The sequence below is a fragment of the Gracilinanus agilis genome, chromosome 5, assembly GCF_016433145.1.
Source record: "Gracilinanus agilis isolate LMUSP501 chromosome 5, AgileGrace, whole genome shotgun sequence".
Lineage (NCBI taxonomy): Eukaryota > Metazoa > Chordata > Mammalia > Didelphimorphia > Didelphidae > Gracilinanus > Gracilinanus agilis.
The window spans coordinates 46,519,135-46,533,100 of record NC_058134.1 but is presented as its reverse complement, the minus strand read 5'-3'; the positions used below and the strand labels follow the sequence as shown (position 1 = coordinate 46,533,100).

Sequence of the window (13,966 nt, the reverse complement as noted above, 5' to 3'; positions counted from 1 at the left end):
GAGGATTTCCTACCTATATCACCTTAGGTAAGTCATTTGCCACATAGGACCTCAGGTTCCTGACCTGTAAAATGAAGGAGTTGACCTAGATGAGTTACAAGTTTGCTTCTTATGGCAGGAATTCTGAACCTGGGATCCACAAACCCCCAGGGAGATCATGGCTGGTTTTCAAAGGTCTGAAATCTTGGAACATGGAGAAAAAGAAATTAATTTTTAACATTTTAATTTTAAAGAAATTTAACATTTCCTTAAATTATTTTAAGATAGACATTCTTAGCTTTACCACACTGTCAAAGGGGGTCCACGACACCCCCCAAAATTAAGAAGCTCCAATGTGAGGCTACAATCCTCTGACTCAAAGGTTACCCTATATTACACAAAGCTAGTAGAAGTCACTTAGCTAGGACTGAAAATCTAAGCCCAGGGCTCCTTCCACCTCTCCAAAATCCCAGAGAGTAGAAGGTAAAGTCAAGAATTTAAAGACCTACTTCATCTGGTTTTTCTGTTTGGCTGGTTTTACTCCAGGGAACGAGGTCAGCAAATATTTTCCAAATATTTTTGTAATAGCCCTAATCAAGTATTACAATCAGATTTGGACAAACTGTTCTCTTGGAAATAAAGGTAGATAGAAGAATTGCTGAAAAATGAGATAATCACTCCTCCCTTGTAATGTGCAGACATTTGGTCTTTAAGCCTTAACATACATCATGCCCTATTAAAAACTGGAGTAAAAAGAGCCACATTTACTAAGTCTTAACAAATCTGTGCACAAATAAGATCTTTCTTGTATTTCAATTGGTTCAGCACTCCCAAGTCAGGGACAGGAACCCAGTGATGTATACCTTAGGCTCATCTACTGTATTTAGAATAAGAAGAGATTAGAGAACATTCAGAGATTAGAAACTGTTTCCGCAAATGGGGAAACTGAGGTAAAGAATGGTTAAAATGGCTTGCATAGGTCTCCCAATTCCAGATCCAGTGTTCCTTCCAAATTTCCTATTAGAAAGAAAGGGCACTGGATTCCAGTGATAATCCTAACACATTTATTATCTATAACTTTAAGATAATTTGGATAATTTTATTATTTTTAAAAATACAGTCTTGGGGGGCAGCTGGGTAGCTCAGTGGATTGAGAGCCAGGCCTAGAGACAGGAGGTCCTAGGTTCAAACCCGGCCTCAGACACTTCCCAGCTGTGTGACCCTGGGCAAGTCACTTGACCCCCATTGCCTACCCTTACCAATCTTCCACCTATAAGTCAATACATAGAAGTAAAGGGTTTAAAATTTTAAAAAAATGTTAAAAAAATACAGTCTTTCCCATTTTTAAAAAATCTGGAATATATCTAGAATATATCAACTTCCATCTTGATTAAATATTTAATAGATTTTAGGAAATTATTAAGTCAGCAACATTTTTAAGCTTTTTTTTTTTAAACTTTCTATCAAGATTTGCCAGAACCCTCCATTAAACACAGAAACCTGTGAATAAATAGGATATCCCATTCCAGCTATGATGTTAAGCAGCTGGATCTCAGGTCAAGGTTTTGCTATTCCTATGAAAAAAGATTTTTTAAAAAGGGAGATGAGTTATGTAATTTCTATAAGACTATCACCCTTCTCACAGACTTTCTCTCCACTTTCCTTCATGGCAATATGATCCCTTTGGACTACTCTTGACTACTACAGAGTATTTAAGTGTTCTGAATTCAAAACTCGCCTCTGACATATACTTGCTGGGTGACTGATCATATCACTTCATCTTTCGGGGTTTCAGACAACTTTCTATGATTGTAAATTGCAGCTCTGCATGATCAGTGGGAGTTCACACATGGAACTCAAGCCCCAGTGAAATCTAAATTAGTAACCACAGCAAAAATTGCCAACATGTCTAGCCATGAGTCCTACAGAAATAGCCCTTTGAAGTTTTTTTTTCTTTTTAAATATTCCTTTGCAGAATTGGCAAATCAGGCCAGCTTCCCATCAACACCTTGGAGGAGCCATCGCAAGGAAGATTCTGGTGTGTCTAGTATTATTAGAAATTCATTGTATGGACAGCCCAATCATAACTGAAGATTTCCTTAGGAGAGAAAGAAGATCCAGTGGTTTACAAGAGCAAATTTCAATGGGACTAGACGACGTGAAGAGGAAGAAGGGTTAAAGAATAGTATGGTTTATGACCACATTTATAAAAACATGAAATACATGGTTATAAACCATCGAGACTCTCTCTTGGACTGTTTACTAGAAATATCCTTCTGGCACAAACACTGCCATTTTAACAAGGCAGTGCCTGGTCTATACTAGTTTCTGATTAACAGGAACTCCTGAGAAACGCTGATAAATATAATTCAAAGGAAGGCTAGTGAGCTGTAAATACCTCCACAGAATTATCAGTCTCAATTATCTGCACTTGGAGATCCAACAATATTTGTTTAATGATGTTTCTGTGCTAGAAGGGAGAGGTAGGTCAGCCTCTCCAGGTGGTGAAGAGGTTATCTACCAAGATTCCACTGAGAAGCAGACCACTTTCTTCTCAAAAAGAAGGCTGATGAGAAGAAGGCAGCTTTGATAAGCAGAGAAATATGGAGGCTTCAAGGAGGCAAAATGAAGGTGCAAAAAACTGGGAAGTTGGATGGGGAATAATCAATCAACAGGCATTCATTTAGCACTTACTATGTGCCAAGTATTGAGGATACAACATAGTCAGTAAAGCTTAAAAAGATCATTACTTAAAACTAAATACAGGACTGGGAATGAAAACAACTAAAAATATACAACAGAGCCATGTTTTGCCAATTGTTGTTGTCCAGGCAATTTCAGTCGAGTTCAATTTTATATAACTCCATTTGGGGTTTTCTTGGCAAAGTTAATGGAAAGGCATATCATTTCCTTCCTCAGCTCATTTTACAGAAAGGAAACTGAGGCAGACAAGGTTAAGTGACTTGGCTAGAGTCACATAGCTAGAAAGTGGCTCAGACCAGATCTAAACCCAAGAAGACGAGTCTTCCTGAATCCAGGCCTGGCACTCTATCCATTATGCCACCTAGCTGCCCATTTTGCCAAGAGAAATTAAATGTCTGAAAAATAAGGTGAATTCAAAAATAACACCCAAGGCCAAATCAGTATCTTTGAAATTATAGGGAGACTCACTTTGAAAGTTCACAGAAGTACCATATTGACAACCTTGTTTTATGAAACCCCAAATTTGCCTTTGTACCATGGAAATTTGCCTTCAAGAGACTCCCAGACGGACCCTTTGTCCCAGATGGAACAACAGACCATCGAGAACCCATTGAGCACCCTCAATAGAAGTGATAGAGGTAGTCAAGTCTGATGTATCATTTTATGCTTTCTTAATTTCTCTTATTATATTTAGGTCTCTCCCAGAGACCCCAATCTCAGGTTACAATCCCTTTCCCAAGCCCCTCTGCCATTTGGGTTTTTATGGTTATATTTCCCAAGATATAAACAGAACCTCAAGTTCTTTAGTTCAATGGAAATTCCCATTTGTGGTGTTTTTTCCTGGAGACATGGTTCAGAGCATGGCTCTATGTGGGGGTGGGTATGTATGGCTCCGTATGGTGGCATAAGAGCCACATCTCCCTCGTCCCGATTAAAGACTTGTTCTTTTGGAACTGCTTTGGTGGTTCTGTGTTTTTTAAGTTTGCTGGTACCATAAACCACAGATTTAGCACCAGGACCTTTAAACATTGGACAAGAGAGGATAAATAACATATCCAAGGCCACAGAAAGGAATGGAAGTAGAATTCAAACCCAGATCCTTTGATGCCAGATCCATCTGGTCAACAAATTTCCAGCATCAGTAGGGTGATGAACAAAACAGGGGTGACACACACACCCCAACTCTCTAGATTTATCCCCCTTGGGAGACCCTACTTGGGCTATATGGCCAAGCCCCACCACAATTGGCACATCAATCCATTTATCCTCCAAGATGAAAACACACTTGGATTAACCCCAGACTGGAGAAGGTCTACGCCTCGCCTTTGCCAGCTTCCATCTTTCCCCTCCATAGGGAAGCTGACCTGAGGACTTGAGGCTGCAGTCACAGTTTTCACCGTATGATGAATATAGCATTGCCACAGACACAATCCCTGCAAGGGGGAAACAGTTGTCAGGGAAATTCTTCTCAGTCTCTAGGAATTTACTTATTCATTTAACTGCCCAGCCTTGGAACCGACAGAAGGCTCAGTGTGGGAATGGCCCCCTATACTCAATAATGCATTGCTTACCCAGGGTTCCGGGCCATTCAGATAGCTTTTCAAGGCTCTGTCCCTATACTGATTTTTTTAATTCCTCACTGCAGCATAATTAATGCTGTTAAAGCTCTCCACAGAACAAACCTGAGAACTGTCCTTTGAGATAAAGGCTCATGTACTCTCTCATGTAAAAGCTGCCTCCTCTAAGAATGGTGTCATTTTTGGACACTTTCAGTGTGCTTGAGAGGAAATGAGGACAACAATATTCAGAATTTTCAGTGGAACACATATGCAATTATAGGCACCATTAAAAAGTTTAAACAATCACCAGGATGTTTAGGTATGCTTTCATCTACCCAGGAAACTAGGGAGGGAATCCCCTCTGCTGATTCATATCAGCGACTCTCTGTTATTTAATGAGTAATCTGAAGGCACTGAGAGCTAGGGACCTGCCAAGGTTCATACTAGTATGTGTCAAAGGGAACCTCGTATCCTAGTTTTAAAGATGGAAGAAGCTTTAGCAGTCATCTACTCCAATCCTCTCATTTTACAGATGAGTATACTGAGGCAGCTGGGTAGTGCAGTGGAAAGAGCATTGGAAGTCAGGAAGACTCATCTTCTTGCATTTAAATCCATCATCAGACACTAGCAAATCACTTAAACTTATTTGCCTCAGTTTCTTCATCTATAAAATGAGCTGGAGAAGGAAATGGTAAATCCCTTCGGGATCTTTGCCAAGAAAACCCCAAATGGAGTCAAGAAGAGGTGGACACGACTAAAATGACTGAACTACAACAAATACTGATGCCTAGGAGGCTAGGTGACTTGGCTATGGTCTCACAGAATCTTAAGCTGTTTCCACCATTTCCTTCTTCTGAAGACTTGAAGGGTTGCCCACTATCCATTACACCAAGTTCGCTTTCATCCAAGGTATAAACAAGACTATTTACAGCCAAGAACTATTGTGCGTTCTCTGGCTTCTACTAGTCTGAATTTCTGGCAGGCTACAAAATCTGAGACACCAAACTCCAAAGTCTTTAATATATGCTTTTGGCAAATCCTTCCATCTCGATAGCCATCCCAAATGCCACTCACTGGCAATTCAACAATTGGTTTTGTGGCTCTGTTGTGGCAGCTGAGGACATATACAGGTGAGAAAAACCATGGAAGTTATGCTTCATTTAAGTTTTTCCCCAAGAAAGTTGTGGGAATTTGAGATATATCAGAAAGCATGCTTACTGTTACAAAGCCCCCCTTTTTTTAAAGCTAGGATCTTTCTCATGCAAATGTCCTGAGTGGAGGCATTTTTTTGAGTCCTTCCTAGCTGTCTGCCAGGTCTCTTTGAGTAGAATAAGGCAAAAAGGCTGAATGTTTGCTTTTACACTGGGGAAAGGGGTAAGCCAACAATCAGGGCACTCACCTACATACACTCACTGCCCACCCAATAAATGCTCTTGGTGTTGGGCTGTGGAAGGCATACTAATGGTCTCTTAGTAGAGTGGTGAGTTGATCCAATCATGCTAGAAAGCAAATGACCATTTTGCAAAGAAAGTGGCTAAACTGTCCATAAACCATGACCCAGAGATTCCTCTGCTATGCATAAATCCCAAAGAATATAGTAATAAACCATATTTATAATACATAAGAACATATGGACCAAAAATATGTCATATCGCTGAAGACAACTTACAGAAGCACTATTTTTGTGATAGCAAAGAGCTGATAAATAATGGAATAATTAAGTTCAGGCCCATGAGTCTAATATTAGATTAATATGTTATGAGAAATGATGGATAGAGAAGTAAGTAAAATAATTTATATGATAACTGCAATATGTAAAGAAAAACAATTTTGGAGAAAAAATAAATTCCAGAACTGATTCATGTAATGACCAGCCACAACTATGATTCTAGAGGGCATACGATGATCTATGCTACCCACCATCTGTTGGAGGTGGGCTCAGGGTACAGAATGAAATACAACTTTTCAGACATAGCCATTACAGGAATGTGCTTTGCTTGACTATCTATAGTTGTAACGAGGATTTGGTTTTTGTCTTTTTTTTTCTCCAGTTGGGTCAGAGGGAACGAAGGGGGGGGCAGTGATAAAATTAACCAAATTTTTTTAAAAAGGGGGTTATTGAAGCATTTTCAAAGCCTTAGAAGAAAGCTGAAGGAACAGAGCAAGTAAGAGCTCTGAAAGCTACAAGTTGAATTCTATCAGATGTAAAATAAAATGCAAATGGAGATTCACGGTTTTATGTATAATCTTCTTTGTTCAATTTTTTAATAAGGACATGCTGATTTTATTTGGTATTCAATTTAGGCTAAAAATGTTTTTTTTAAAGAAACTTTTATTACAGTGAATGCAGAGGAGCTTGGGAAGACACATAAGCCAAAGACAAAGCAAACAGAAACAGGAAGATTACATACAAAATTTATAACAATGTAAATGGAAAGGCAAAACAATAAAACCTCTGAAATGAAAAACCTTTGTTACAATAATCAAGCTTGGCTCAAAAAAAGATAATGAGAATTATAACTATAAGTATACAAAACTATAGTCAGACTTTTTCAATGTATTGATTAGTTTTGCTGAACTATTTTCATTCTTTTTATTCTTTATTATAAGGGATGACTCTCTAGATGGGAGAAAAAGGAGACAAATAGTGTAAAATGCAGGCGATATTAACAATGTAAATATATAAAATATAATAATTTTTAAAATCATAGTCTTAGTCATTAAGAGACCATTTTAAAAGGTTTTAGTTTTATTGTGTAAATCTCTGTGCCTAAGATACCCATCACACTTTCTTTCCCAGGAAAAATCTATTCTTATTAGAAAACTCTAATTCCTAATCATGGCTTTGGCATTTCATCTCTGAGATTACTCCCTTCCTCAAGCACCTTTCTAGTCAAGAATCAACAAATCAAATTCTTTTTGAAGCATTATCACATTTTCAATTCAGTGGCATCACTGAAAACCCACTAAGAAAACACAAAGGATTTTCCTGACCGTGATACCACGCAAGATCCCAGATATGATCAAAAGAACTACATGTGATCCAATCTTATCCACCAAGCTTTTATTAGGTGCCTGCTCTGTGCAGGACACTGTTTTAGGAGCTGACCAAGACAAGTACAAAAGATTTCCCTGTCCTCAGGAAGCATATACTCTCATAACTAATGGCACCAAGTGAAGTTTATCAGATAGTACAAGTAGAACTCAGTTTTGAAGGACAAGAATGAAGAGTATACCTGTCCTTCCAGTTTAAAGAACTCGCAGATCCCATACCCAAGGAAAACTCATTTGACTTTCAGCCCTTCATAAGAAAACAGCCTAAGGGATATGGAAGTTATTGATAAAGAAAAAGTCTCTAAATAGAGTAGATGGAAGAACTAAAAGGCTGAAGGAAAATTAAATGCTGAAAAAAATTAAAGACTTAAAGAAAACAACTACTCCTCCCCACCTCCAAAAAAAAATTCTAAGGAACAACTTCACTTTTACAATGCACTTTCAATTCAGTTTAATAACAATAATCAATCAAGGAGCGTTTATTAAGCACCAACTTATTAGGACCTCAAGATAGAACAAATACAAACCAGAAAACCACAAGTCCCTACCCACATTTTATTTTTCACATGCATGATTGTATTTGAAAATGTAGAAAATATAGATATAACTATATTTTTATTTTTATGTGCAGCTGTATGAAAATGTTTTCATATTCATGATTGTATACAAAAAAACATATTTGGAGAGATGAGTGCAAGATGAATGAATTTAGAGGGAAGGGAATCATATAGCTAGAATCAGCTAAATAATAATGCCCTGTTGACATTATCTTGTTACTTGTTTCAGGAAACAAATCTGAACTAGTCAGAACTTTGCATAGTCCTTAACTCAATAATTTCTGATCTGAGGGTAAATATTTCATCTGTGTTAAATTTCACATTTGCCACATGGGTCTCTCCCCTCTCCCTCCCCCCCTCTCTCTTTTGCATATAGGTTCAATCCTCTTAATTTGAATGAGCCAGATTTTATTCAAGCCTATGTCCTATCCTCTCACTAGATTTCTTTTGTCATCTTCTTTATTTTATAGGACAACACTGAGTATGTGCCCAATTGTTAAGATCTTTTCAAATAAAAAATATGCTTATACCTAAAAATACACAACCCATAAATCTGAATTTTGAAAGACTACCCTAATATTTATCCTGGGGAAGTAATTCCCCAGATCTCAGTAATCAATGATCAATTATTAAGTTTGGACATTAGGAGCTAGTGATACAAGTGTCAAGCCTGGGTTGACTGCCCTAGAACTCCCATTCTATATTCTATGCAAAGAATTCTATGATTTCTTTATTACAAATATTCATTTAATCAAAAAGCTCCTGTTTCGATTCTTTAATTGAGGAGCTCTTAAACTTTTCAGTAAAATGGATCCCTTTGGCAGGCTGGTGAAGCCTGTGGATCCCTTCTCAGAAAAATGTTTCTAAATGCATAAAATATAACAGATTATGAAGAAAATCAATTATATGGAAATACAGCTAACAAAATGTTTTCAAAGCAAGCTCAGGGACCCCAGGTTAAAAGCCTCAGTTAAAAAGTAAAAATCCCATAAGATCAACTAGAAGAAAAACATTTTGTATTTTGCTCTGATCTGCATTTTTCAGACATGTACTATCCACTCAAAAATTTTTTTTTAATTTTCAAAATAACACAAATATTATAGGCACTACTTAGTATCAATCCAACATACACCCCCAGAGACGCAAGAAATGAATTTTAAGGTACCAAAGAGCTTACTGGAAAAACAGACCAATACTCAAGCCCATGAAGCTTGGGAAAGGAAAAAGCCAAGAAAGTTTAAGACAAACACTTTTACCCTCTTCCAAAAGTTCCAGGCTTTCATGCTTACGAAGGGCAGGCTTCCTCGGTTCTTTGTCACAGTCATACTCAAAAAACTCTTCTTCTTCATTTCCCGACTCTTCCAATGACATTGCTAAAGTCAGATCATTGTCCTAAGCCTTTGGCACCAGGATGCCTCCCAGCCACCTCCGTGGAGGTGCCATCTGTGCAGTGACCTGAGCACACTCACAGCAGCCTGTAGAGTCTCCTGGGCAGCGACCATGCTTTGCCAACATCCCGGGTGATGTATCTGTGCAAAGGGCTATATATTATCAGGCATGGCATCTCTCTAGCCTAGGAGAGAATCTCAGACTGCCTGGGTGGGTGGAGATCAGGCTGGGGGAGAGGAGGGAGGATTGGGGGGAAAAGCTCTCACTCTTCTAAAACGTGCTTAGCCTGCTATTGCACATTAGAGCCGGCGATTTGGGGCTAATTCTAAAGCAAGACTCCAAAACAGTAGACGGGGAGCAGAGACTGTCCATTTTGAAGCTCTTTGCGCCCCGTGTTCTTCTCCCACAGCCTTTCTCCCCCCAGAAACCTTGGATAATGGTAGCTTCCTACAAGTTTCATAGCAACTGCATAGGGAAATGCGGACCGATACTTAAACAGCTACACCTGTTTAGAGGCGGGGACTCTGTAGACAAGTCACCTAGGTAAATGATTGCCTAACATCCTTGGGTGGCAGGTTTCCTCCGGGTGTGCTGAGGAGACACAAAACCCTTGCATTAAGGAATTGGGGGCGGATTTGGCAAAACTGGGATCCCAGTTGTGCTGATAAAATGCAGAGAAGGACGCTTTTCGTTCGATTTCCAGCAAAAACAAAGACATCAGTAGAATCTAAGTCCTACTTGAGTACTTGCCTCTCCAAGCCAAGGGCACTTTGCGGCTTTCTCTGCATTCTATATTCCCCAGATCCAGCTCCCAGAATAAATCTGTGGTCTCAGAAATGCTTCCATTTATAGTTAGGCAAAGCTACTCTGATGGCCAGTGAAAAGAGGGGGGACAAAAGAGGGGTCCGATAGGTGCCGGTTCTGAATAATGACAGAAAGCCAGTGTTTCCCAGATAAAAGTCCTGCTTGCCTTTGGTTAGTTCCTTCGGACAAGGAGAAAAGCAAATACTTTGCTAAAGTGGTCCCTAAAGCATCCATAGCCTTAGGGTACTTGGAGAGAAGCTTTTTCAAATTGCCTCTCAGCAATTCTCCTGAGCAAAGCCTAAGGGAGCTCTGGGCTCCTAACAGTATTACACCAGGAGAACTACTTTTCGTTTCTCAAAGGAGAGATCCGGGTCACTTCACACTTGTAGACTGCTGGAATCCTAGCAAGTAACCAAGAGGGAGGATTTTAGAGAAGGCAAAAGAAAGAAATGACCAACGAGAAAAGAGCAGTGGAGCTAGCTGTAGGGAAACTGCTGTAAGACTGCATCGAGTCCCTTTAATTGGTATGGGGAAATGGAATGGAAATTGGGGGGTCTGGAAAGAGGGGAGGGGGGTAGTTATGAAGTTGAAACTTATAAAACCCCATTTAAAGCATCGGATTTGTTTTTGAAATGTTAAACAATGGTACTCCACTGTCGTTTCTCAGAAGAAGCCTGAGGAACCTCAAAGCGATCTAGCAAAGTCTTCATTATTTCAAGGGCTAGAACTTTTGAAAGAGAAAGGTTTGGTGAAAATTAAAAGAGCAACCAGGAAGACAAATGACACAGTGACTGATAGTGTACCAATATTGTAAAGCAGGGGTGGGAGGAAAACACTGAATGATGTCAGCAATCATGATAAATGCAGTGATTAATAATTCCAGCTTCAGAGGAGGAACAGTGAAGTCCGACTCCTCTTTTGGAAAAGAGGAGGTGCACTCTAGGTGCAGATGAGATTTGCACTAACAGGAAAACCCCATGTATCTCTCTGGACTGTGGCTATTTGTCACAAGGCAAGATTTTAATGGAGGGGTAAAGGGGGTTATTTAGAAATGAGAGAGATGTGGAAAAAGGTGTCAATAAAACTTCTTTTACTAAATGGAGATATTCCTCCATGAATTTTTCTCTAGTATGAGCAATATATCTTGCTTCACAACAAGATGGACAGGGAAATATGTATTATGTTGAAAATATATGTACAACCTATATCATATTACCTTCCTTCTGGAGAAGGGGGAGAGGTGGGAGGGAGCGGGAACATGAATTGCAAAACGTCAAAAAACAAACACTAAAAATTGTATTGACAGAGAGAGAGAGAGAGAGAGAGAGAGAGAGAGAGAGAGAGAGAGAGAGCGCTGCAAGGCTTTCCTAAGCACTGTCAGAAAATTAAATTTCAATCTCTCTCCAAACTTAGAAACAAAATTGTCAATGAGCCAAGTACCCTATACTCTTCTGTATATATGGCTTGGCCAGACTGTATGAAGGAACTAATCCATAATGGTGGAAAGATTCCATATAGTTTGTGGGGGGGAAGGGGGGAAGAGATGGTATAAGTTACTATTGTCCATTATAATAAAAATGTTCCTATTGAGCAGAATGGGAATATCAGCAAAATGCAGTTATTAACTGACTCAATTAATGTCCATTAATATACAAATATATGTTACATGTATATTCCCATCCTGCTCAAAATATTTATATATCCCTACTATATATATATATATATATGTATGTATGTGTGTGTATGTATGTATATATACCTAACATAGCTTTAAAGGGACAACTCTAAATCTGAGCAGCTAGGTGGCCCCATGGATAAAGCACTGGACCTAGAGTCAGGAAGACCTGAATTCCAATCCAACCTCAGAGACTAACTAGCTATGTGACCCTAAGCAAGTTATTTAACCTCTTTTGCCTCAGTTTCCTCATCTATAAATTGGGTATAATAATAGCACCTACCTCCCAGGGATGTTGTCAGGATCAAATAAGATAATAATTGTAAAGTACAGTGCCTGGTGCATAAGCTATATAAATGGTACCTATTAGTATTATTATTACTATCATTGTTAAATTAGTTGAATATACATGAATAAAAAGGAAGAAAACTGTTCTCTCTCAGAGTGGGACAAGGAAAGACTGCTAAGTCTGGAGCTAGAGACTATGGTTTCAAAATCTGCATCTGATCCTTATGGTTTTTATAACCTTGGATAAGTCACTTAATCTAGGTCACAGTTTCCTCAATTGTTAAAAATGAAAAGGTTGGTCTCTAGATTCTCTTCTAGCTCTAAATCTCAGATCCTAAGAACCTCTATATAATTCACTCATCCCACAAATATTTATTGATACCTATTATATACAAATCCTGAGCTTTGTACAATTTGTACAATTGCATGAGCCATTAGTGCAAATATACTCATCAAACAATTCTGCTTCTTTGTCATACAACTAAAAATACCTTCTAAAATGTCATTACATTCATAACCACTTAGTTAATGTTCACCTTTTAAAATAATTTCAGGCTACCCTTGACTAATGATGACCAATCAAATCTACATGCCTAATTACAACTTTTACCTTTCAAAGTCCATTCTCAAACATGATAAACCGAATTATGACATAGTGAACAGAATAGATTAAAATTCCATCTGTGATACATATTTGGTAACTATAGGCAACTCACTTAATTCTGTGAGTCTCAATATCTATAGTATCTATATATGACCATTGTGAAGATCAAATAATATAATGTATTTATAAACACTGCAAATTTTAAGAAATTTTGTTATTGTTATTATTGTATGTTTAATAAAGAACACAATTATATATACACACAACTCTATCTCCTTATCCTGCTTAAATCTGTCTCTCAAAATCAACCAACATTAACCTCAATTTTTGAGAGACAGGGCTGTTGCCAGCTATCTTTAGAGCTTTGAAGTAATCCTCAAAATCAATTTAATTTTTACACATGTTAATTTGAAAGATAGAAATATGGCATAAAGTACTTAGGCAAATATATCCTCAAATCAACAACAACAAAAAAGAGTTACCACTAAAAAACTTAAATATCACTACCCCATGGGCAAAAAAAAGTCAGTGTGGCAGGATAAGGAGGACAGGAAATATATCCACAATTTTTTTTTTATCCTGGGACTCCATTCTAGGAGCATAGGGCCACAACAAAATGCTCCAGGTAAATTCTGAGGTTGATTATTTAAAATGAGATAGAAAATGAAGCAGCAATGAGATAACACACCTTGTTTCAAATTACCTTTTATAAGAGGATGGCAAGTAGCTCAGTATATATAGAGCCAGGCATGGGGTTGAAAACTAGCTTTGGACTCTCCCTAGCTATGTGATCCTGGGCAAGTCACTTAACCTCAATTATCTGCCTTGGAACAAATACTTATTATTGATTCTGTTTTAATAAGCATTTAAAATGAATAAATAACCTTTTGCACAGGCCTAGGATCACTGAAAGTATATTACACATTTATATATCTGATAGAAAATTAATTAACTAGTACCCTTTTATTAATTGGTACTTCCATCCATTTGTAGTATGGGAATACTTTGGTGCTCTTAACAAGTCCAGATACTATAGAATCTTAAGGGATCCTTCTGAATCCTTAAATAGAAAGGACAGCACCACTTTGGTAACCATTTCCCTTAATACAACACAGTGAATCAAGCACTGTGCTAGGGAATGGGGAAATAAGGACAAAGAATGAAATAATCTGTACCCCTGAGGAGCTTGCCTTCAAACCAGGAAGAAGGTCTCTTCATTGAGATCTATAGAAGTTTTGGGGGAAATCATGGACAACAGTCCCATTGTATGTCCTCTAGAAGGAAAAGTCCCTAGAATAACACTTAGGGAAGGAAGGAAGGAAAGAAGGAAGGGAGGGAGGGAGGGAGGGAGGGA

The 13,966-nt window shown here is 38.2% G+C and overlaps 1 protein-coding gene across 4 annotated transcripts in view; it reads right to left on the bottom strand.

Annotated features, from left to right (window-relative positions):
- Positions 1–13,966, bottom strand: part of TRAK1 (trafficking kinesin protein 1) — a 131,963-nt gene that overhangs the window by 74,497 nt on the left and 43,500 nt on the right. Inside the window, exon 1 of one of the 4 annotated variants that reach the window (XM_044677930.1) lies at positions 9,109–9,223. The exons of the other annotated variants lie outside the window; for them this stretch is intronic. Within the exon in view, the coding sequence (XP_044533865.1) occupies positions 9,109–9,223 (115 nt within the window). Of the gene's footprint in view, positions 1–9,108; positions 9,224–13,966 lie in introns of those variants that run through there. 4 annotated transcript variants of the gene reach the window in all.